This window comes from Ostrinia nubilalis, chromosome 9 (assembly GCF_963855985.1).
Source record: "Ostrinia nubilalis chromosome 9, ilOstNubi1.1, whole genome shotgun sequence".
NCBI classification, from domain to species: Eukaryota; Metazoa; Arthropoda; class Insecta; order Lepidoptera; family Crambidae; genus Ostrinia; species Ostrinia nubilalis.
Genome location: NC_087096.1, coordinates 1093085 through 1120392, shown reverse-complemented (window position 1 = coordinate 1120392; position 27308 = coordinate 1093085). Strand labels below are relative to the sequence as shown.

At 37.4% G+C, this 27308-nt stretch overlaps 2 protein-coding genes across 2 annotated transcripts; both read right to left on the bottom strand.

Moving 5' to 3' along the window:
* Window positions 1-21534: 21534 nt before the first annotated feature.
* On the bottom strand, window positions 21535-24248 carry LOC135074356 (ecdysone oxidase-like). Its single transcript, XM_063968614.1, has 3 exons — window positions 24015-24248; window positions 23739-23872; window positions 21535-23505 (listed from the first exon to the last, which is right to left on the bottom strand). Exons 1-3 carry the CDS (start codon window positions 24244-24246, stop codon window positions 22036-22038), a joined length of 1836 nt encoding a protein of 611 aa, XP_063824684.1. The 5' UTR covers window positions 24247-24248; the 3' UTR covers window positions 21535-22035.
* A 664-nt stretch (window positions 24249-24912) lies between these two features.
* Window positions 24913-27155, bottom strand: LOC135074762 (4-pyridoxate dehydrogenase-like). Its single transcript, XM_063969145.1, is given in 5 exon segments — window positions 24913-25431; window positions 25628-25919; window positions 26512-26612; window positions 26737-26924; window positions 27146-27155. Coding segments are annotated over 5 exon segments (1047 nt in total). The 3' UTR covers window positions 24913-24975.
* Between the last annotated feature and the right edge of the window lie 153 nt (window positions 27156-27308).

Here is a 27308-nt window from a genome sequence, read left to right as displayed (position 1 = left end):
TACCTCTGGGCTCAAAGGTCGTAAAGGACAAAATACCGAAAATGAGTTATTTATACAGTTTTACTCAGAATTTAATTCTCTATCGATCTGTATATTTAGTTTGTCGAAATTCCCAAAAAAAGTGCCTTTACGACCCATCATATTTGGTAAGCTAAACAGAATTCATCGTGAAAATTGGGATGTAAATACCATTTGATTTTTTAGTACAGTTACCATGGTAGTAAAGAACAAGTAAACACCAATTTTTGGGCGTATAATGTACATGTAGTATATCTTTTGTCCTATACAACCTTACATTTTCATACCCAAGTCTAAATAATTTGTCCTTTACGCCCTTAGATTATCAAAACAAATATTTTTAAAATCTACACAGTGAGGATATTAAAATAACTGTGAAGGTAAATTTTATAGATGTTTCTTATAGTATTTAAGTATGTGCGTTTGGAACAAACGAAAGAACCTAAAAAATCATCAAAAATATATAATAATAATAATAAATGATTCTTTATTCAAGTAACCAGGACTAAGTTTGTTAGTAACAATTGCACTTAAAAACTATGTTAGTTGAAACAAGATGTAAAATAAATTGAATTTAGATTTAGATTTAGAATTGAAATAAGTATCATAATAAATTATACTCATTTCAATTCCAAACCCACAATTAAGTGTGAGGTTATGCATACATGAGTCATCCCCGCTTCACTCCATAGGCTGTGTCACAGCAATGCCTCACGTACACACAATCCAACCTGCTCGCAATCATGGTCAGGATGCTGTTGCCACTACTCCGGACCCTGCGCACCAGGGATGCACATTTTTTGCGCATTATGGTAAAAAAGCAGTTGACCCGTGCCTCTGCAAACATCCCTGACGCACTGCAGAAGCGGGGCAGTCCCAACAGCACCCTGAATGCATTATTGTACTGCACCCTTAGGGCATTGAAGGTTTTTTGAGTGTATCTAACCCACAGGCTACACGTGTAGAAGGAGGTACAATATGCTCTAAAAAGAGCAATCTTGACATCCGCTGTACAGCGCGCAAACCTGCGAGCCAGCATGTTCGCTCTCACCGACAATGCCCGCCGTTCTCTTTCTATATCCTCATCATCCTTGAGGCCAGGGGTCAATACGTGACCAAGATATTTAAATTTATGCACTCTCTTCAGTTCAGAGTTATTAAGGAAGACCGGTGGTAATACATCATGACGTCTACCCGTGGCCTCAAAGACCATGAGTTGGCTCTTTAAAACATTATAAAGTAGACCATGGGTCCACGCATACTCCTCACATTTGGCCACCAATTTTCTCAGACCACACACAGATGCGCTCAGCAGCACCATATCATCCGCGTAGCTTAAGTTATTGACGCAAACTCCATCTATATGACAGCCAATTCTGGTGCCGCTGAGCTCGCCTATGAGGTCATCAACGTACAAGTTGAAAAGCGTTGGCGAGCACGCTTTCTAAAGTTATTTGGATCAGCTAATAAAGAATAACTAGTAGGAAAAATATTTACACAACATGGGAAAATATATGTTGAGATTTAATCTACTAAAAGCGTGAATGTAGTTTTTTTCGAAGTTATATTATTTTTATATTAAAAATAATTGGCTTTTAAAAACGGTATTATGTAGGAGTAAAGTAAGTGGATGTACTTTACTGGAATGAAAACCTTCCTACTTGTAATCTTTCTTACCTAACTTTTCTACTTTTATACCAAGTACAATGACATAATTTTAAGCTACTATGAATTAATAATGTTTAATTTATTTAGAATTTAGAATAATTATAGTTTGGTTTTCGTTTGTCCTTAATAATTATAATTCTATTTGCATTATCATAAGGTCAACTTGTGGACAGACTGCCCTATGGAATTAAGTCCGCTATTTGTAATTTTTCGAAACAATAATAATGATTAAATATAAAAATAAAATTAAGATTGGTTTCGGTTTTTCCTATAAAGTAGATATTTATGAAGTTTCATTTAAAAGCGTCATAATATTTATTTTCTAAATTCGCTTTTATATCGGAAATAGTTTCTAGTTCGAAGATATCAAAACTTCTACTTAAATAGTTTCATAAATTGTGTGCATTAAATTATGAAGCTACGGAAAATCATTTTATTTCATTTAAAAGACCATAATTCATTAAAAATATGTGAAGGAATGGTATATTACATATGAATTACCATAAAATATTAATTATTTAAGCTAAATCATCAATTTACCCTTTCATAATATCTTACCTAGGTGTCCCGTTACGACCCATGAAAACCTAAAAAACTATGTAAATTGTCATTTATTACCTAAGTTTTGTAGTTTTGTGAAATAAAAATAGACTTACGTCCTAAGTAACTGGTCTAGGACGAATATTTGAGGGGCGTAAAGGTCTTTTTATTGTAATTTTGAGGGCGTAAAGGAAATCTATCTCAGTAAATACAGCTCTAGTCCAGTTTTTCAATACCTCTTCGGAAAATGCTGTGAATTCTAAGCACTTTCTTCATAAGTCATAATTTAATAGCTCAAAAAACAAAAAAGTTATCGTCGAATAAAAAAATAAAAAAACGTTTTTTGCTTCTCCTGAAAAGTCGTACTTTGTCCTTTACGACCTTTGAGCCCAGAGGTATCGATATTTTTTAGCTCATGCGACTGATCTTTCCTACATACATTATTAAGATTTTTCGATAGCGATACTAACTTGGTATAAAGATTGTTATATTGATTTTAAAACTGTTTTTAAAATAAACACTTGAAATTGTTTTATGGAATTATTACCCGATTGCGCCAGAGTCAATCATATTTTATCATTATTTTAAAAATACAGCCTACCTGATAGCATTAATCAATTTCAGTAAGTCAATCCTGTGCTGTACCTCATAAAATCTTGACTTAACTCTGTTTTAGATGTTGCATTGTTGGTTTCCATTCATTACTAGGTCTTACAGTGCGCGTGGACGCACAGTGTGACACACAGTTACACAGACCTTTATTCAACGCTGTGCGTACGATTTGCTGCTTCACAAGCAACAATCGTTTGTGAATACGGGCGTAAGTCTGCCACAAATAGGGAAAAACCACAGATCACAGAAACTAAAGGAGATGTGACAAGGGGGCGGGGCCGGTGTCGCAGCAATATGCCCAAAAACAGAACACATTGCATGATGTCAGCAGCGATGTCATAATGTAGACAGTTTACATTGCTTGCGTAAGTACTAAAGATGATTTGAAAGTTGAGTACTGATACCGCAGTGGATAATGAGCACATATTTTGATTACTTTGTATGTGTGAATTTCTAATGCGACATTAAGTTTCGAACTCAGCGCATAGTTGGCATCTCTATGCGAAAAACACATATAACTAACTAATAATCTTTTTAAAAAAATCTCAGGTGTGGCGCGACCTTCATTTCTGTGGTCTTAGTAACATTTTTGTCTACATTTTAAGAGAAAGAGTGCCAATTTATGACTATGGTTTATAATTTACTTAGCTTTTTATTGAATTTTTTGTTGACACTGGGCAGTAATGGGTAAATCTACTCATTAAATTTCTATCAATATTTATATTTTAAACAAGGACCAAGTTTGGACGGTGATTAGATACTGGTACTTATTTTACGAATGTCGCGTAACTAACCACGGTCATTGTGGTCAATGTCGTGTAGTTATCAAAATCAAAACACTTTTCAGAAATAATCCTAAGGTTAAAGATTAAAGTAAGTTTTGTAAAATTCCGAGAATGCAGACCACAAACCTTATCTCAAAATTATCCTGCAAGTTGGCCAAGATAATTATATTATTATTCATTAGCCCAATAAAATATTCATTACTCTTTAATGTATCACGATTGTAATAGCCGCTTGAGCCCCGGCTTCACCCTCGTGATGACAGTACAGAAAGCAATGTGTTCGTAAAACTTAACTAATCTAAAACATTCTTAATGCGTTAGAAAACGCATTTTATCGACATTAAAGACTAGTGAATGAAATTTAATTTAGAGGTTACTTAGTAGATCTGAAAATATAACAAACAGACGGTACAATCGCATTTATAGCTCTATCCCGTATAATTGTAGGTAATAATGATATTTACTGCATAACTGTTTTAATTACTTATGGCTTTCATTCGGTTCCATGCAATTCCCAAGTTAAATACCTATAAACCCGATAAAATTGTTCATAATAATTATTATAGGCATCTTGTGAGGGGCCACTGAAAAAAAATTGATTTGGACTCCACACACTAGTATTGCTAACCTCGTACTTTAACAGGCACATAAATATAACTTTAGTTTTAGTGGTCTGATGTATAAAAATGTTCGTGGAAGAGTTTGTGGCAAACGTCGCGAGAATACAATATGCCTTGTCCACGCTGGCAGAGTTGCAGCTCACCGCTTTCAGATATCCACAATCAGATTCTGGCATACGAAGTAAGGACAATTCTAACTGGTCTTCTCAAATATCTCATTTCATTTTCTCATACACAGTCATACTTGTCAAAAACCACAAATGCGCACATATTTTGCTTATTTTCAAGACAAATTAATCAACAGTTATTGGGTAAGGCCTGTGTTTTAGAGCAGTGGTCTGCTGTAGGATGATGATAGCAAAAAAATGATTAAAATATTAAAAATAATTAATAAATGCTAAAATACTAAGGATAAAACTGATCTGCTTGGTGATATAAAAACGAAAATGGAAACAACTAAATATTAAACAATAAATTTATAGATGGAGCAACATTTGACTTTGTGATCGTGGGCGCGGGCTCAGCAGGCAGCGTGCTGGCCAACAGGCTCACAGAAGACCCGAGGGTGACGGTGCTGCTGATAGAGGCAGGCCCCGACCCGCCTATAGAATCCAATGTAAGTATTATAATTTTTATAGCTTTCTCAGATTGCGACTTAAATGGTAATTTAATTTATACTTTCTTAAGCTTGCAGGTCTATACCCATACATCCTAAATTCACACGTAGATTGGACTTACACGACAGATAAGAATCAAGAAGCATTTCCATGTCAAGTGGACAACAGGTACCGCGCACACCAAGGCAAAATGTTGGGCGGCTGCAGCAGTATCAACGGAATGTATTATGTTCGTGGACATCCCGAAATTTTCAACTCATGGGCCAGAGTTGTAAACGATCCGTCTTGGAATTACAACAATATTCTAAAATATTTCAAAAAAAGTGAACGACTTGAAGATGCCGATATTCTCAATTCTCCGGATAGATTTTTTCATGGCACTAATGGATATCTTAGAGTAACCAAGGTCAATAATAGTGATTCGGAAAAATTCAAGGAAGTTTTCGAGGAACTGGGATACAAGTTCGTCCGAGATATAAATGGGTTTGATAATATAGGATTCAGTGACCAACTGGTGACATTTGCAAGCGGTCTTCGTCAAAGCACAGCCAACGCATTTTTGTCTCCCATCAAAAGTCGCCCTAATTTACACGTTTTGAAGAACACCCTCGCAATCAAGGTGGAAATTGATGAAAAAACTGCAACAGGCGTTGTAGTGACTGATAATGATAATAATACTTTTACAATTAACGCAAGAAGAGAAGTTATAATTTCGGCTGGATCCGTAAACAGTCCGCAGCTGCTGTTACTATCTGGGATCGGCCCAAAAGAACATTTGCAAAGTTTAGGTATAGAAGTGATCGTAGATATTCCCGTGGGGGAGAATTTGCAAAACCACCACGTTGTATCATTACTGATAAGCATACCAGATACTAATAATTCAACAACAATGCCTGTAGATCCTCACGCTTATTCTGCTGCTTTGCCAACAGGACATGTGTCGCTTAATGCATCAGCAATATCACCTGATTTCCAGGTCCTCACACAGAGTATCAACGATCAAGGATATGTTTCAATGTGCATAATGTTTCATTTTAACGATCATGTTTGTGAATATTTTTATAATAAATTGAAAGGCAGTAAAGTTGTGTACATAGGAATCTCAAACCTTAAACCTCAATCACGGGGGGTGATCTCATTAAAGAGTTTGGATCCGAAAGAGAATCCATCGATTATTATCCGACCGTATGAAGGAGACGATTTGGAAAATACAGTGAGTTATGTGCAAAATATAGGTCGGATTGCTAATGCGAGTTATATCAAGAGTGTTGGCGGAAAACTGGTAACGTTGCCGAGTTGCGGGGACTTTGAGGAGGGGAGCCGTGAGTACTGGACATGCTACGCGCGTTGTATTGTCAGTAGCACGTTCCACTTCGTGGGCACGTGCGCGATGGGCTCCGTGGTGGACAGCCGGCTGCGCGTGCGTGGGGTGAACAGACTGAGGGTGGTGGACTCCAGCGTCATGCCTTTCATCACCACCGGGAACACCAACGTTCCCACCATCATGATCGCTGAGAAAGCATCTGATATGATTAAGCAAGACAACAACATATTATAGGTAATAATATTACCAAATAAATACATTTTTGATTTTGACATGCCTTGTTGTGGAACATGAATGTAAGCGTACATAGCTTAAAACAATGGGAGATAAAACGTTTTTTTAGAACTTTGGTCATTGATTGATGTAAATTCTAAAGTTCAGTGTAATAAAAAAATATGTATTTTTATAAATTAATGTTTCATTTATTGTTATAAAGTTTTTATTGGCATAAGTAATTGAGTTGGTAAATAGATAGAGTGACTTCAAAGTACCGAGATGCTTGTGATAAATGAGTATTACAAAATAAAACGATTGGTCGAAATGATCACCATTTGTGCTACCTTGTCTTATTTCCACGATGTCCAATCATCATCCAACAGACCGACGACATCATAAAGGTAGCAGGAAAGCGCTGGACGCAGGCCGCTACCAGCCGGGTGGCATGGAAAGCATTGGGGGAGGCCTATGTTCAGCAGTGCACGTCCTGTGGCTGAGATGATGATGATGATGATGATGATGAGACCAATGACAGTACCTACTTAGATATAAAATACGTCATAGTATTACTATTTCGCACTGTTAGTTGTAGGTAGGTACATCGTACACATTGATAGTTGAGTAAGTTTTTCGCAATTATATTGATGGACATCCTAATGTCAAGTGGTAAGACCACCTGCTTCAGATGCAGAGGTCCCGGGTTCGATTCCCAGTGGGAGCAGATTTTTCTGTTCGGTTTGGTGGGTGGTAGGACTTGTTCTAAGTCCGCGGCTAGCTAACACCATCTTACCAAAGTCTGTCGCCATAACAACAATGTTAACAGCATTGTGTTCCGGCAGTTAGAGGTAAGATAGCCAGTTCCTCCGTGGTTGAGGATTCCGGGTGATGCTCGCTTCCACCTTCGGCCTGATAATCACTTACCATCAGGTGAGATACAAGATACAGGCCAAGAGCTTCCCCGTTGGGGATAAAAAAATCCCCCAAATAATGTTGCTTCAACATAGGCGAAAATAATAAAAAGTATAACCATGGTAGTCCCATAGCAAGCTATAATTTATACGTAGATATTTCAGTCAGTAGGTATAGCAGCGCCTTCGGTAGCGAGTAAAGGTAAAGTTGAGCCATAAATCGGCGACTACCCACGTGTATCGTCAGGCCTGGCTCACTCCGCGCGGTACATCCGATAATTACCTACAGCGAAGCGCCCCGCCGGCGGGTATTATATCAGTCGAGTGTCACGCGCGCGCTCGTCAGGACGCTGGCGTGCGTTGTAGTATGATTATAATTCTATGATCGAAGTATTATTTAAAAATGGACATAAAGAGAAAGAAATATTGTGCGGCGTTCGGGTGTTTAAATTCGAAAAGTAATCTACCGGATTTAACTTTTTTTTTCGCTTCCCAAAGATGCTGAAAGGTATGTTGGCCATGTAGGTAATCAATAATTCTTAGGATAGTATAGGAACCTAACCTACTATGACTACTGCTCAGAATGCGTTCGTTCGTTTCAGCCAAATGACGTCCACTGCAGCTGGACAAAGGCCTCTCCCAAGGTTTACCATAATGAATGCATACTTACCTACATACGTAGGTCATTACAAATAAGTAGATTAATTATTTTTTCACTAGACAGCAACCCTAATAGCGTAAGAAGAGTTCAGAGGCACGCGATAGAAAGAGACAAAACTTGTAGGTGAATAAAATTGTAGGTACGTAGTGCTGTGCGAGCTGAATTCCACTGTATCGCGTCGTAGCAAGACTCGCATTTATTTAAATCGTCTTGCGGAGTAATCCTTCTGTACCTGTACTATTACTTATTCTGTGGTATCGTGTATCTGAGATATAGAGACGTATATTCATAGCGCGACGCGTGCATTATTGAGGCACCGCCTGTTGTGTAAGCATACGGGAGAATAGTTTGTAAGGAATCGTGACGACTTTCGGAATAAAGCCTAAAAATGTAACCATAAATTTCGGAACCTTGTGTAAATTATAACATGATGATGATAATAAATGAAAATCGCCAGAAAAATATACTAGTCATTTAAGAAATTAAATATCGGTTTTTACTAACATAGGTTTAAGTAGGTACGAGTTTAAAATAATAGTCACCGCTAGGAGTCCCACGTCTATCATGTAATATTAACTTTGTAAACATTCGAAATATTTTTTCATTTTCATTATAGACGTAAACGTAATGCAGAAAAAAAAATTCTAATTACCTACAAAGAAATAAATTACAATATCGATTAGCGAGTAATGTTGTGTGTATGTTGGTGACAAAGAGAGATAATTAAGAATGTAAGTTATTCAATAGTCAGTGGGTACGTATTTCTTTTTAATAGCTGTCTGTAGTGAGTAGTTGCTCCAATTTTGGAAACGAGCGTATAATGTAACAATAAAAAGCCGTATGTGCTCAGCGGCCATCTTCTAAATTGGCAGTCACTGAACACTGCGACAGTGTAAAATACTGGCACGAGGATGTCTACGTCGGCTGCAGTCCGAGACGCTTCCATATTGGTATTACAATTTGCTAGACTGAGTACAGACACGTGGGGCCAGAAGCTGACCAGTGCTTAAGTAATAACGCCCGTATTCACAAACATTACTATGAGGTCTCACAGTGAGCGTGGACGCAAAGGGTCCACACGAACCAATCACAGAGCTCTATTCAACGCTGTGCGTTCGTTTGCTGCTTCACTTAAGCAAGCATCGTTTGTGAATACGGGTGCAAGTCATTTATTTTCTGTGTAGGTTTTTACACGTCTCTGATTCCCTGTATTTTTTTACCCTGCTTCGGGACAATTAATAATGGGCAACTAAGAAAAGGCAGCTAAATAATAACTTCCATTTTTTAAATAAAGAAAGCAGTGATGGCGTAATAATTACGACTAGTACACAAGTATTTTCACGCAAGACAATATTTAGTAGACTTATGCCCGTTTTCACCATCAATCCCTAATTTTTAAGTTACCCCTATGGAAACAAATAACAGGAATTTTGTTTACATAGGGATCACTTAAAAATTAGGGATTTATGATGAAAACGGGCATTAGTGCCAGATCGTAACGTAACATAGAAAATTATTTGGTCGAAAAGGTCAAAAAACACTATGAATAATTATTTCGACTTAAAACTCTTTGTATAATAATTGTAACGACATATTTACAAACGTTACTACAGATACAATCTAAATAATTTTATCGATCGAGATAATAATATGAATGGAACGTATAAAAAAGAATGGAGGAGATGAACATAAAACGCTTCTGCCACAATATACTCGTGCGATCACTATTTGGCGCCGGAGAAAACACAATTGGACAATAACTTCCAGGCATACAAAAAATATAAGCTCAAGATCAGATCTGATATAAAAATACGAATTATCTGTGATTAGTATTTTTCAAAATTTTACAGTAGCCTACCTACATAAATGAAGACTAAACTATAGACAAGTAAAGGCAAGTTTCTACTATTGAAATATGAAATTGCTTGGTAAAGCTGAAGGCGTGGGCGTAACTGGCTGAAATAAAAGACAAAAAGAAAACTGCATAACAAGATAATATTATTAAATACTACGACTTACCAGGTTAATGGCAGGATCACTGCAGTCTTACTCGATAGATTCTACACCGTTGTTGCACTACACTTAGCACTTTCACTTCACTACACTTTACACTTAACGAATTCCCTTCACAATACAGTCAATTATTATCCGTTTTATCCCAATATTAACAGATAATAATAAAAATAATAGGGACAACCATGCGCTATGAGAAGCGAACCGAGTACTGAGTCAAACGACAAGTAACAAAAAACGATCTACCTTCCAATATTTTATATTTTTCAAATACGACATTCACCGACAATGCGATGTTCTTTTTTTAAATACACGCATTTAATAGGAAAGGATGTGCTGTCAAAAAATATTAAGCCTTATTCGTTTGTAATAACATAGAATTAATAATCTGTGGTAAAATGTTGATTTGTGACCAATGCTAATCATTATTGCCCAGGTTTTTTTGCAATTTATGTTGCTACTTAAATCTAGCTGCCTAACGATCTAAAGACACATTATTATTAACATTTAGAGGCAAGCAAAAAAGTCTTCCTTTTTGTGTCGGAGACAATAAAGAGCCTAAAAGCCATAATAATATTACATAAGGGAAAGGGCCTTAAAAATAAAGTGTAGGGTCCCTTAAACAGGACCAAGGAAATAACGGCGTCCGAAAACTAACATTTTACGGTTCAGACAATTTTATAGGATCCCATTCCGGCTGTAAGTAACGAACGCGCCTTATTATGACGCAGTACAAATAGAAAAGTATTTTTACAAAAAGTATGATTTTTCTCATTAAATAGCGACTGAGATTGGAAAGAAAGCACTTAGATTAAGTTAAATACGTTGTAGATATTGATTGTCTTCCAGTGTATGTCTTGTCGGTTGGCCTATTAAATAAATAAAAATAAAATAAAGAATAAGTACTATAACTACTTATTAAAGTTTGGGAAACGAAGTATAATTATTGTTATCAAAGTAGCCAAGACACTTGATGACTTCTAGACAATCTCGCTCCAGATTTTATAATATGTAAAAATATTATCAATAGCCGCGTAGGACGTCCACCCACAAGATGGACCGATGACCTCACCAATCGGTCATTAACGGAAATGGGGGAGACCTATTTCAGCAGTGGACGTGCTATGGCTGACATAATGATGAATGATGATGATGATGATTATCCACAGGGAGTCCATTTTGTAAAAGTATTTTTTATATCATTGTTTGAATTTTATCAATTTCGGTCATAATACATGTAAAATCCGTGTCCGTGGGTATATTTTTATGCACTTGATTGGGAGTTGTTCCTTGTAATTAGGAAAAAATAGCATAGAACGAGTAAATGGGTTTTTAGGTCCTTTGATAATCCTTTCAATATAAATTACTTTACTTCAACTTACGCTGTGGTTACAACTATGAATACCTGGTTTCCATTGACGTGGAGGTGTTTGAAGGCTTTTTTACTACATTTTTATCTCAACACGTGTGAATGTATTACAGCGTATTAAATCTACTTTAATCCGGGACTTTTTGCAGAATTGACTACGCGCGGGGCAATTGATAATGTTAATTTATACAAATAATGTTGGGTTTTTTATTTTTTTCTTGTTAAATACAAATATTTGAATGTGAGTTAAAAGAAAAGCGTGCGTGTTTTCTCAATAAGAAGTATCTAGCAAAACAAAAGTTCCCATGACCACCTTCCAGCTCTATCATCAGACCCTGGTTACAAAGACAAACTACTCGTCAGGACGATTCAAACGAGCCCAAACTCGATGAGCTTGCATCGTTACATTGCGAAGTTCCTAAGGCCACCTTCCACCTCCAGCGATTTACACATCAAAATTTCAACATTCAATTCAAATTTAATTTGCAAGATTTGATGACAATGTAATATGGGACAGGTGAAACTAAATAAAAGCTTGTAAAAAATGTTTGTGTTAAAATATTTATGGTCCTTTCAAGGCCGCTTGTAGTTATCAGTTCTTTTAGGACTTTGAAACAATTACTTTGCAGTACAGGTGGACGTGCTGTAACATGTTTCCATCTAATTAAATCCCAGCTCCTGACGCCATAAATCCACCATCACAGCCTAATTAAGTATCACCTCCGTAAATCACTGCCTCGTAAATCTGGAACTTACGTTACTATGCGAGTAGGGAATGCGGAAAAACATACGTAATTCGGTAAAAAGTAAATAGGTTTATGGGTATTCGACGACTGTAAGACGATAATTATGTAGCATCTTTGGTATCACAAAAAAATCTATTATTTTTTTCAAAATTTTCGTGAGAGTTATATTTCTCCATTAGAAATATATCCATAGAGAAATATCCATTTTTTATTTTAATAAAACTTGAAAATATAAGTAAAACTAATAATAATTGTGAAAGAATCATGAAAATATCTCTACAAATAAAAAAGTTACAGGGCCCTAAAGTTGCGCATAATAAATATTTCGCGCCATTTGATCGGTGTAGTCACGGCAGTCATTTTTCAGTGCTGTTGACAGATCGTTTTTTTTTTAATCTAGTAGTTTTTAATTTTTCAGCCAGGGTCATTCCAGATTCTTTCTTAGTAAAATTGTATAACCTTTTTTCGACATAATCCCAAACCTGGCCATATACAAAAAGAAGAAGAGGACTTTGACATTAGTGTCATTCTCGACAACGCGCCAAGGGTAAGCATTGTGGTTGAAACGGGTGGCGTGAATCACGGCACCGCCTAACCTATGTTTGAGTTCCACGCGAAAATATGTAGGTAATTTAAATATTTAATTTCTCAGCCATTTCTTAATGGATTTTAAAAAAAAAAACTTCACGGTCTTTTTAATTTTGGTCTATATTTTAATCCCATTCAGTGAAAAATGTTTTCAACATCACGAAACTTCTCCATTAGCCAACCTGGTGATTGCAAAATTTGCAATCGTCATCGTATTTAATACGATAGTTCTCCTCATTTATGTATTTATTGCTGAAGCTAACTGGTGAGCGGCATTGCAGCTAGGTGTTACAAAATAAGTGTTGAGCATAAACAAAAACTTACATTGTTAAACTGCTTAATGGAAAAAGAAGGCCCAAAATCTAATGTAATGTCCTGTATTTTATTAATAATAAACGAAAAATCATTCTATAGAAACTTAGGACAACCACAAACCGTAAATCTTACTACTGAAACACCTACTACCCAATCGCTACATCATTTTTGGGCACAAATATGGGAAAACCCTGTTTCCCATAATACCGAAGCAGAATGGATCCAGAAAATCGATAACACAAAAATAACCGACATGACATTTGAACACATATCAGTTGACACATTTATCAAAGTTATTAGTAGAACACATAACTGGAAAGCTCCCGGAACCGACAAAATTCACAATTTCTGGTACAAAAAACTAACATACATATACCCATATATACATAATCATATAAATAACTTCATACAATATCCCGATACAATACCTGAATATTTAACACATGGTATTACCTACATGCTTCCTAAAGATAAAGACACCAAAAACCCTGCTAAATATAGACCTATCACTTGCCTTCAAACCATTTACAAGATAATTACAGCATGCTTGAGTGAAACTATATACAACCATCTGGAAGAAAATGATATTTTATCCGAAGAACAAAAAGGTTCGCGTAAGTACAGTCAAGGGTGCAAAGAACAGCTCATCATAGACGCAATAGCCATGAAACAAGCACACACTAATAGGAAAAATATACACACTATGTACGTAGACTATCAAAAAGCCTTTGATTCGGTTCCTCACAGCTGGCTTTTATCAATTTTAGAAAAATATAAAATACACCCGCTTCTAGTTAAATTCTTAGAAACAGTAATGGATAAATGGCAGACAGTCTTAAACATTAGAAATTCGGATATAGCGACCGAGCCAATAAAAATCCAAAGAGGCATATTCCAAGGAGATGCCTTAAGTCCTCTTTGGTTTTGTTTAGCGCTTAACCCTCTCTCACAGTTATTAAACGATGCCCATTGCGGATTCAAACTTAAAGCAACAATTCATATTTCAATTTATCGCATCTCCTTTACATGGACGATATCAAATTATACGCGTCTAATAAAAACGATCTGTACAAACTTGCTGATTTAACAGAAAGATTCTCACATGACATTAAAATGAATTTCGGGGTCGATAAGTGCAAAATATTTTCAGTACATCGAGGGAAAGTAGAAAACAATAGCTATATGTTACAAAATCAAGAAATCATAGAATCACTCGGAGAACATAATACTTATAAATACTTAGGATTTCAACAGGCAAAACAAATTAATCAAAAACAGACCAAAATAGACCTAACTCAAAAATTTCAACGTAGGGTAGATCTCATCCTTAGAACAGAGCTTAACTCAAAAAATATTATAAAGGCTATAAACACTTATGCAATCCCGGTACTAACGTATTCTTTTGGCATAGTAAACTGGTCCCAAACAGATTTAAAGAAATTACAACGAAGCATTAATACAAAACTAACTAAAAACAGGAAACACCACCCAAAATCGTGCGTTCAGAGACTTAGTCTACCAAGAAAAGATGGAGGAAGAGGGATAATTGATATCCAAAATCTACACAACAGACAAATCACGACACTCAGAAACTTTTTTCACACCAAATCACAACACTCACCATTGCATCAGTTTTCCGTTAGCATCGACAATAATTTTACACCCCTAAATTTGCATGATACAAATCTACAAAAGAACGAGCACATTGTAGATAATGAACAGAAATTTAGAGCTTGGGCTGAAAAGTCACTACATGGCAGGCATAAAGCAGATCTGGATCAGGAGCATATCGACAAAGATGCCTCAAACAAATGGCTTCAAATAGGAGACTTGTTCCCTGAGACAGAAGCATTTATGCTTGCCATACAGGATCAAGTAATAGCGACACGTAATTACAGGAAATTTATTATAAAAGAGCCTAACCTTCCCACTGACTCTTGCCGCCTATGCAATAGTTCAAGCGAGACCATACAACACATCACCAGTGCATGTAAGACCTTAGCAAACACCGATTATAAACACCGTCACGACCAAGTCGCTGCAATCATACACCAGGATCTAGCACACCAATACAATTTTATCAATCAAAAAACACCTTATTACAAATACAAACCGCCACCAGTACTAGACAATAGAAAGCACAAAATTTACTGGGACCGCACAATTTTAACCGATAGGACAACTCATTACAACAGGCCCGATATTACCATCCACGATAAAGAACAGAATATAGTATACCTTATAGATATTGCAGTACCGAATACCCATAATATACAAAGCACAATTAATGAAAAGCTCACAAAATATACAGATCTAGCCATACAATTAAAAATACAGTGGAAAGTAAAATCAGTCCATATAATCCCCATATAGTCCAGTCATTTCGTCCGAAAAAAAGGCAAATAAAAGAAAATGAATTTGCGCTTCTAATTTTTTAATATGTTTTAGGGGATACCTAGAAAAGCTTAACTTGAGATTGTCGACCAAGCTTTCCTAGGAGCTTTCGCCGCCATCTTGGAAAACGCTTAAAATTTGTTTTTCGGCAATAACTCGGCTATCCGATGAGATTCGAAAATTTTTGTAGGACACTTTTTGTAGCTTTCTTTGTGCTCTACAATAACGCCCGAACCATTTTTAGCGTATCATGCAGCGTTATCGAGATATCGATCGATAAAGTCAAAAATTTTGGACACAATTTTTGTTTTTTGCTTTTTTTTTCTTTGGGTCTTAATAAATATGAAAAATTCCGAAATAATTAAATAATTAATTAAAAAGTAAAAAGTAAAATTTAATTACTTTTAATAACTTTTTAATTACTTTTTTTTAAGTAACGGCAAAGCATTTGTATTAGTTGGTTCTTGTTTTGATCCCTTGTGAGAAACCTCTCCTGGCTAACTTTTGGAGTAGTTGTCTCATCGAATGTGAACTCCGGCGATTGGTTTTTTCTCGAACGTCGTACTCTTTCCGAAGTTTTCGTTCCAGCGAGTGTCATATCAGTCGGATAACCGTCGAATATGATTGCAACCTTTCCTTCGAAGTTATGTTGTACGTATCTGACGTTAATTATTTAATTATTCCGAAATAATTTGTGTCCAAAATTTTTGACTTTATCGATCGATATCTCGATAACGATGCATGATACGCTAAAAATGGTTCGGGCGTTATTGTAGAGCACAAAGAAAGCTACAAAAAGTGTCCTACAAAAATTTTCGAGTCTCATCGGATAGCCGAGTTATTGCCGAAAAACAAATTTTACCCCTTTTTTCAACATGGCGGCGAAAGCTCCTAGGAAAGCTTGGTCGACAATCTCAAGTTAAGCTTTTCTAGGTATCCCCTACAACATATTAAAAAATTAGAAGCGCAAATTCATTTTCTTTTTTGAATGTACGTAATGACTGGACTAATAGTACTATCAGCAACAGGCGTAATACCCAAATCCTTAATAAAGAATTTATTTATTTATTTATTTATTTCCAAGCTTAAGCCTATTTTTACAGAAATCCAATACAATAGACAAGCGAAATATGACAGGAACGTAACAATAGTAATATAAGTAAATTAAATGAAAATATACAAATAAACCTAAGAGTAACATATATTAAAAAGCGTCATCTTTGTGAATTCACCCAGAGTACAATGAAACAAGTCAATCCGTTCAGCTAGTTCATTGAGGGTGTGCAGTGTGAGCGTCAGCGCCGCCCTGCTCTGCAGCTGCGTGCGCCCGCGCGGCACCGCCAGCAGCGGCGGCCGGCGGCGCCGCTCCACGTACCTGTCGGGCACGCAGAACCCTATCTTTCCCAATATTACCTCGTTAAGCACTTTACCTCTCATTACTTTGAATATATACAACGCCAGAGCAAAGTTCCTACGCACCCGCAACTCATTGTATCCTACCATACCCAATACAAATAAATTAGGGTACATCAATGGATAGAAGGGGTACACCCCATATTTCCTCATATACAGATACCTAGTAAATTTATTCTGTATGCGCTCCAACATAAGGTTGTAATGTATTTGGTGTGGAGCCCACACTACAGAATTAAATTCAAGATGGCTTCTCACAAGGGCATTGTATAGGGCTACAATGGCTGAGATGCTGGTGAAATCGTGAACTCTACGGAGTATGAGTCCCAAGTTTCTGTATGCTTTCTTACATACATTAGTTATATGGTCTTGAAATCTTAGATCATCTGTAAACCAGACCCCCAAGTCTCTCACTCCAGTAACTCTCTTCATAGGCACCTGGTTTACATTGTAGTTGAAGTGTATAGGACTACGAGTTCTTGCAAAGGATATCATGATACACTTTGAAACATTAAATTGCAGCTTGTTGTTTGAAGAACCTGGACATCCTCAAATTAAAAAGCAACTCATATCACTTAATGCAGAAAGCTGTTATTTTAAATTCATGCCGAATCACCCGAAAATTTTTAGCCGACGCGCGCTCCACATGTAACGAGTACTAAATTAAACATCATATCAATGCTATCCACTTGGTCTCGACCCGTGGATAACATTAATACCAGCATAAAATGCTGAGAATTTAAAACAACTTAAAATAATAATAATAAGCCCCGCAGGGCAGCTTTGTGGCGAGCTGTTGGTGAGTAGCGACACCACGGGGCCAGTTGTTAACCCGAGTGCTCCCGAGAGTCGGTCAAGACCCTCGTCTTCGGCTTGCCGAAGTGGAATCCGAGAGGGTCTGCAGGACTTTCACCTCTGGCTTGCCTTAACCGGCCGGCCAGAGTGGAGCCGCTAGAGCTATATGCTCCAGGGGTGGAAGTGTTAAAGGGCATAACGCCGCGAGTAACCTCGGAGAAAGCGCAGCACACCTCTCTACACCCCTGAGCTGGCAGACGCCAATGTTGCCCCTCAGTCCGGTCTATACGACCCATGACGCCAGGGGGGGCCCATTTAGTCGCTGGCTAGTCACCGCCTGCCATTTTTTCAGTCCGAGACTATGAACCAGGCAGGTGACCCGTAGTCTCCATCCATAGCCCAGTAACCAGTCCATCTATCCTTCATCCATAACCCTAGTCCATTCTCCAATAACTGCAATAGCTCCTGTGCACAGGCTGGGGCTGGTCTCTGGCTACATCCCATGATATAGTCAGACACTAGATCCAGCATGTGCACCACTTTCACTTTTGTCGATTATTTTGCGCTTAAAACGGCCTCTACGTGTTGGATCTGTATCCCCACGCAAGCCTTATAAAGGACCGGGCCACTTTTGACCCGTGAGCTCCAAAGCGTACAAACATAATAATAATATCATTTATTTGCAAGAACATGGTTAGATTGGTGTTAGTTTAGTTACATTTAATAAGGCACGTTTTAGCATTGTCAAACTTTTTGTATCAAGAAGAAAGATGTTGTCGTAAAATTCATAACTTTTATGTTCCTACAGGAGCATCAAAAACTTGTAACAGTTACAAAACAACTGAATTAAGAACAGTTCAACAATGACAATAAAAAATAACTTTGCAAATTTTGACCGTTGAACGTGAAGCTAGATACTTTTCTTCCCCTGAGTTTAAACTTTAGAGCTAAAGGATAGCAAATAGATTAAGAACTATGACTATTTAAAGTTGGATGCATTGTCACAGGTGCAGTCTTCAGAGGGACAAGGGACGAACTCAGACTTTCATTGAAATGACTTTAAAACTTTCGTGTTGCTGAATTTTTATAAGTGAATACTGGAACTACTTAGTACGATACTACAAGCTTATGTTAGGTATGCTTATTAGGTTTCATGCTGGCTCGATTTATGACTGCTCAGAGCTTCATTATAACCCGACGAATCGAATCGTCTCAGGCGATTGTAAAGGTACCTAATACCGGTATTCTTAAGCAATACCTGGGTATTTTTTTCTTAAATTCCGAAGTTTTTTTCAGAGGAAGGTAAGAAAAGTCAATTATCATGAAAAATCAACACTAGAGCAAGAACGAACTACTTGCAAACCTCCGAAATTGACTTTTATTAAGTGACTATTAATTAGAATAATAGCTGAAATAATAAATCCAAAAATATTCATGGGAATCCGTATCATGGCTCCAAGCCTCGTTTCATTGAGATGCCGAAACCAACAGAACTGTTACTTTATGGAATTATATCTCCCTTTGTTCCCCTTAAAAGGTTTTCTCGAGCCCGAATAGTTTAATAAACCAGCGAAACAAGTGCGAAACCAATTTCATTTGTTTGTTGAAACAAAATGAGTTTTTGTTTGTACCCGAATACGGGCTTACTTCTGTAGGGGTGGGTTGCACCTAACAGGGGTCCATCTAACTTTAACTGACAAACGTCAAAAATCTGTCAAACTCCATACAAAATACACCGGTTATCGTAATAGTTACCGTTAAAGTTAGGTGGTGCAACTCAGCCTAGGTGTTCTATTGTCATAGTAAAATATAATAGTAAACTATTGTATAAAGCAATAGTTGCCACGTGTTGGTAAGTGTCACAGAGGGGAATAAGGTCGATGTCAATGCCAATATTACGTTAAGATGTTTCTGGCATATACACAACTATTCACATAGATTTTCTCTGATCTTTCGGGTAGCGCCTGATCGGTATCATTTCTATTTTGTGTCGGTACGTTTAAATAACTGTTTATTTTTACAATAGTAGTGGAAGTGCCTACTATTCAGAGGAATTGTTACGATATTCACACTTATTAAGTTGCAATGATGTAGGTACTTACCTAATATTATATCATATTTCTTTATTCTTTCCTAATTTGAATCTTTTCGTATTTTCATGGAGCCGTAACTAAATAACAGTACTTATATTATAACTAATTAACAGTAAAAAGGCGATATTAATCAAGCTTCTATCAATTGCGCGTTGCTGCGTAGAGATGTATTTTCACTGTGCATCTTCTATCGCATGTATCACGGGGAGTGCTCCGAAGAATTATCCGGACTTATTCCTGCCGCCACTTTTCGCCACCGATCTACCCGACAACACTTCCACCCCCATCACTTAGATGGTTGGCAGTCCACAACAGTACGTTTCTCTAGAAACTTCCTGCCCCGTACAACCAAACTGTGGAATGGACTGTCGTCTGCGGTGTTTCCGGACGGATACGACCTGCAAGCTTTCAAGAGGAGAGCGTATCTTTACCTTAAAGGCCGGCAACGCACCTGTAACGCCCCTGGGTCTGCGGGTGTCTATGGGCGACGGTAATCACTTACCATCAGGTGATCCGTCTGCTCGTTTGCCTCCTGTCACATAAAAAAAAAAAATTAGAATTCAAATTTGAATTTAAATTTGAATTTGAATTCGACTTGATATTTCCTAATCCGCATCACTTCTCAAAACTTCACGGTATACAAATAAAAAGATATCCGTAGCCGCCAGCTACTTACAACTTTCCGCAACATCAAACTGTGAACCCAATAAAGCTGAAAACCCCAAAGTCCCTTATAAACGCGCCCGACCCTGTGATCGCCCGATATATCGCCGGGACACGACGCGGTATGATGCCCAGATATAACGGACTTATTTTTAACGGCTTTTACACCGTAACCCCAACCGATCAGGGAAAAATCGCACTCAATGGTCCACTCCATGAGTGTACAAGAAAGGCTACAATGAGGAATGGCGACGGTGTGAAGCTTGCCATTAAACCTGTAGGTCTAGACAGGTGGAACTTTTTGAACGAATCTAAAATCGAATCCATTTACAGAGCGATGTAACTCGATACAAAAAAAAAAACGCCCGAAGCTAAGGTCTTTTGACATTGAGTACAACTGTCAAGTTTTGCCATTTGTCTAATGGGGCAGGTGTAATGATGACGAGCACTCTGCCAAGAGAGTAGCGACGAAAAAGAAGATAACGTACAGTAGCTGGCTTTAGCCAATGTCTTCAGTAGATTACTGCCCGGTAGATTTTTTATTGCTAGGATCGTCACCATCGTCATCATGTATTCTGTTAGAGCACGCTTTCTTTTATTCATCATTAGAAAATTGATGATTTGGTCTACGCTTTCTATGCTGCGCTGGCTAAGTTAGAGAGGCCTGATGTTCGGTTATTTCTCCCTTACCTGACTCTTAGGTACATACGCTGATTTTGATTGATTATATTATTCTAATGAGAGAATATTAAAAAGTATTTTCAAATAGTCTATAGCAAAATATGCGCGAGAAGTCGATATCAAAAGCTATTAAGTCTGAAAGTTTTTGATATGTCTTCTTATGGCATGCAAGTTCGCCCTAAGTTATATTATGGCATTAAAAGAATAAAAATAAATAGGAACGGTGTGAAGTACAGCCGTTCTCGCTACGCCATAATCCGTTTGCTTCACCTCTTCGCAAAGGGGCTTGATAAAAAGTTCCCGGCTACTTTACACAATATGTTCCCGCATAATCCCCAGGGAAAGGCTCAGATCTGAGTCTTTGAAGCTATGAGATTATAGCATAATATATTATACGACATGTAAGTTAAACAGAATATATTATTCCTAAAAATCTTGTTTGGGAATTCATGTTTAGAAAAAAATAATGAAACAAAATTGATTAATTTTGGACATCACAAAGGCAAAAACAATAACAATCCTATTCCCATAACATTAACAAGGCAATTAAAAAAATAATTAAAAAAAGCAAGATAATTAAAACACCTCCTCATAAGCCACGATATTTATAAAGATACAAAGGTCTAGAAATATTCATCACGATATTTATAAGATAGTCTAGGCCTTGGAAATCGTTTTTTATAATATTTTATTCATCGGCAATCAAACTCAAAACCCTATGCAAGATTGAAGAGACATTATCAGTACATAGTTCAAAATCGATTTGTGTAATGCATCTTCATTTAATATCTCCATCAACAGAGGTCATTACTTCTTGGCCCTGTTCGTGCCTCACATTTTTTACCATATCATTTCCATTGCTAATTTATTAATCTCCAAGTAAACATGTTTTCAAACCATTAATACATAATTTAACCGATGCTTAACTTCATTCTGAACAGTAAATGACAAATTATATGAAATAACTTATAGATTTAGAAAAAAAAAATGTATTTTTTACATTTTCAAGTTATTGTCTTCCTTAATAATATCGGCTGCTTTCTCGGCGATCATGATGGTGGGCGCGTTGGTGTTGCCGCTGGTGATGGTGGGCATGACGCTGGCGTCCACCACGCGCAGCCTCTCCACGCCGCGCACGCGCAGCCGGCTGTCCACCACGGGGCCCATGGCGCACGTGCCCACTTGGTGGAATTGTGTGGTTACCAAACAACGAACGTAACAGCGCCAATAATCTCTACTACCAGCTGGATACCTAAGACACTTCTCCAGCTCTAAGAGCTCCGCTCCAACACTCTTGAAGTACGTTGTGTTTATCAAACGAGTGTAATCCTCCAAAAATGATACTACATCTTCTAGGTCACTTTCATCCGTATAGGGCGCTGTGTAGATAATTGGATATTCGTCTGGATCGGTACTATTCAATAGAATCTCTCCTCTAGATTTAGGCTGAATAGGGATAATTCTAGTCAACATTACTTCTCTATCTTTGCTTTTGTTGTAAAAATTTTGACAAATATCGCTTTCAAATGAAAATGCGCATCCAGAAATTACTGTTTCTGAACCGCCAGTAGCTATTGCTGCTTGATAATCTGGGTAGGACTGATTTTTATTCAATGCCACAAAGCCATTTATATTTACTTTATGGTATTCATTTGAAATGGGTGCAGGCCCAGTTAAGTGAAATAAAATAATGAATTTGTGATCTTGTAAGTTTTTTCCCACAGGAAGATCAGAAACGACGTTTATTCCAAAACCTTGAAGGTGCTCTTTTGGGCCAATTCCTGAAAGCATTAGTAGTTGAGGACTGTTGATTGCTCCGCCTGACAGTATTATTTCTTTTGATGCCTTTAATATCATTGTTACTCCTTCGTCATTTTTTACATTCACACTAACAGCCACTTGGTTTTCGAAATTGATCTTTGTTGCCAAATGGTTTTTGAGAACATAAAGATTAGGTCGATTTTTTATTGGTGACAAAAAAGCGTTCGCTGTGCTTTGACGTATATCATCAGCGATAGTGTACTGCGGCTCCGCAAATCCTAATGTGTAATTACCATTGGTGTCAAATACAGTTTTGTACCCAAGTTCTTGAAGAGCGTTTAAGTATTTTTTTGCGTTGCTAAAATTATTTGTTTTTGTCACACCCATATACCCTTTAGTTCCATGAAACTTGCCGGTGGGAGATTTTAAAATAGCAGTAGTGTCCATTCTCTCACTTTTGATGAAGTAAGGCAAAATGTTGTCGTAACTCCAGCTGTCGTCATTCGTGATGCGAGCCCATGTATTGAAATCATGCGGGTCTCCGCGTACGTATTTCATGTAGTTAGAACTGCTCGAGCCACCTAACATTTTCCCTTTTGACAATTTTTCTACATTGTTATCATGACACTTAAATACGGGGCACTGAGGAGTTGTATAGTTCCAGTCGGTGTGAGATCCAACTCCATAAATGCTCAGAGCCGGGAGCTGAAAGTTAAGTTTTAATTAAATTGATTAAACGGTTCATACAAAATGATCAAATAAGAACAAACAAATTAGATAATTGTATAAATTTAGAAGTAGAATTTTTTTAAAGAAATGGGAGTAAATACTTATGTAACTTGTAATAAGTGGAGATTCAAATGAGGTACTCAATTTAAATGAATTGAGGAAATTTGACTTTTGTAGTAAGCAAATGAATTCAAAAAGTTGGGCATTACGTTGGACTCTAGAGGTGGGTCCCCGCCGGCTTCCACCAGCAGCACCGTCACCCTCGGGTCCTCGCTGAGCCTGTTGGCCAGCACGCAGCCCGCCGAGCCCGCGCCCACCACGATGAAGTCGAACACAGCCCCATCTGGTGGTTGAAATACAGAAAATTATGTTGATAAATTCACTTGGGATACAAAATTGTATCAATTTATACCTACATTTAATTTTGTGATTAATTTAAAATGTGGAGTTCTTGTCAGAGGTTACTTCTTACTTAGCTACCTTACCTTTAATATTAGCTTGCTCGGGGTATCGATAGGCGGTCAGATTGAGTACTGATAATACCCTCAATGCATTCTGTATGCTGGCGGCCTGTGTAAGGGCGTTAACTACCTCCATTTTACGATACGTCTGCCGGTACACAGAATAGAATACAATGTTAATAGTTAGTTTAATTTCTTTTATAGAAAATAATTGTTTATTCAAGTGGATTTTTGACAGAACTATTTTAATTAACATTATGATAATCTTGTATATGTTACGGTTAATGAGATAAATTAAAAATTACGAATAATTACCGACAGGCGAGGTAAAAGTGATAAATTGATCACATTAATCAGTGATTATTTTCATAATGTAACCTTAATAATAACAAATATCATAAAAGAGAACACCGGCTCGTGTAGGTACAGCCTCACATTTTGAACGTTTTGATATCATATATTAATATAATTTGGCAAAATGAGTTTGGACTGTTTCTTGCGTAACATTACTTTGCCATAATGTCTACAGCACATTGTTTTAGTTTAAAGTGAAAGATAGGTTAAGGTGCGGCGGGGTGGCCCTTTTTAGTTAGTTGCCGCCTATTTAGTTTTATACACACATAAAATAATGATCTCACATTAATCACATTTACCAAATCATGAGGTAATTATTCATAATAACCGGCGATTATTCATAATTTTCACATTTATCACATTTACCGTAACATAATATTTTATACCATAGATACAAGCAAGTAAACACTGTTTTTCAATGTTAGACTTTAAGCTTTAGAAGTAGGTTCGATATTTTTTTACTACAAAAATGCTAAAGTGCCTACCTAACTAACAATAGGAATACAAAAAATAGAAGTCATTATTTTAATTTATTAATTGTTTTTTTATGGGTACCTACGATAAGCAGTTAGAACGCAAAGAAAAGCAAAAACCTCTATAGTTCATTAAACTGTACATCACACATTATGTATTAAGGTTCGTTTTGGATGGTATTGTCCTCCTTGATCATGTCAGCGGCTTTCTCGGCGATCATGATGGTGGGCGCGTTGGTGTTGCCGCTGGTGATGGTGGGCATGACGCTGGCGTCCACCACGCGCAGCCTCTCCACGCCGCGCACGCGCAGCCGGCTGTCCACCACGGAGCCCATGGCGCACGTGCCCACTTGGTGGTACAGCGTGGTCACCAGGCACCGAGCGTGACAACGCCAGTAAGCCTTAGACCCGACTGGAAAGTCCCCGCACTTTTCCAACTCTAAGAATTTTGCTTCAACACTCTTAAAATACGTTGTGTTAATCACTCGCGAATAATCTTCCAGGTACCGGACAACATCTTCAAGATCTCTTTCATCTGAATATGTCTCTGTGTAGATAAATGGATATTCTTCAGGGTTAGTGCTCTTTAACAGTAGTCGCCCTCTTGATTTAGGCTGAAGTGGTGCCAATAGACTCAAAGTAGTTTCTTTGTTCTTGCTCCTATCATAAAGTGATTGGCAAATTTTCTCATCAAATGTAAATAAAATAGCACAAGATAGTATCACCCGGATTGCAATGGCGACTGTGACTTGATAGTCTGGGTTGATTTGATTTTTATTTATTTATTTATTTATTTATTTGAACACCAACAAGGTTACATTGAGGCTTCACAAATGAGACGTAACCGTTTATTGCGATATCAGGGTATTCATGAGGGTTCACAGGTATGGGAGCCGGTGCAGAGCCTGTTGTGTGGTACAATGCCACAACTTTATGATCTTGTAAATTTTCTCCTACTGGAAGATTGGATACAACTTTTATTCCTAAACTTGTTAGGTGTTCTTTTGGACCAATGCCTGAGAGCATTAACAGTTGTGGAGTGTTAATTGCTCCGCCCGACAAAATTATTTATTTTTTTGCGTTTAGTGTCATGGTTTCTCCCCTATTATTTATTACATTAATGTTTACAGCAGCTAGTTTTCGGAAATTAATTTTAGTAACCAAATGATGTCTGAGAACATATAAATTAGGTCGACTCTTAGCTGGTGACAGAAATGCATTAGCGGTGCTTTGCCGAATACCATCAGCTGCGGTAACTTGTGATTCCGTAAATCCTAGAGTGTAATTTCCATTGGTATCTAGCACAGTTTTGTATCCAAGTTCTTCAAATGATTTCAAATAATTTCTTGTTTGGCTATTATTTAGTTTAAAATTATCACTTTACGGGATTTATTGCAACAATATCTATTTTAACGGTAAATAATATTTACCCTCCCGACGTTTAAAATATTATATTATTTAGTTTAGTCACACCTAAATATCCATTAGCACCATGAAAAATTCCAGTGGGAGAGTTTAAAATGTCAAGGTTAGTCATTCTCTCACTTTTGATGAAATAAGGTAAAACATTGGTGTAGTTCCAACTTTGATCTTTGGCAATACGAGCCCAAGTATTATAATCGTGTGGGTCTCCTCGCACGTAGAACATGAGGTTGAGACTGCTTGATCCACCTAACATTTTGCCTCGTGGAAAATGATCTTCATCATTGATGTGACAATTGTTGCCGGTGCATTGCTTAGTAGTGTAGTTCCAGTCATTTCGGGATCCAAAGCCGAAAGGAAATAATGCCGGTATCTGTAAAAGTTAAAATAGCCGACCTTAACTTAATTTGGTTGACCAAAAATCCTCCACGGGGTCTTAGGCCGTGGGATAAAGTTACAATCGGATGCATTATTATAGGTAATGATATTATAATTACATTAGACTCAATTGGAGGATCTCCACCAGCTTCTACCAGCAGCACAGATACACCGGGGTCTTCCGTGAGCCGGTTTGCCAGCACGCAGCCGGCTGAACCCGCACCGACTATTATGAAATCGAATGTCGCTCCATCTGTTGAACAATTGGGTATTCGTTCGTTCGTTCGTTTCAGCCAAATGACGTCCACTGCTGGACAAAGGCCTCCCCCAAGGTTTTCCACAATGAACGGTCCTGCGCTGCCCGCATCCAGGCTCTTCCCGCGACCTTTACCAGATCGTCGGTCCACCTAGTAGGAGGCCTGCCCACGCTACGTTTTCCAGCCCGTGGTCGCCACGGGTATTAATATTTTTGATTTCCTACTACATGCATTGTCGATGCAATTGGCTCATTATTCTTTTATTATGTACCTGTGTCCATAAAGCCTTCAAAATTAAAGTAACTAGGTATCTACTTTTTTCTTTAAGTAATCTGTAAAATTTTCCGGAACTTTTGTAATTCAATTGTCTGTCAACGTTTAGTGGTTATTTTTCTTAAAAATAAATCAGAAAACGTTAGATTCTGTAGTTCTAG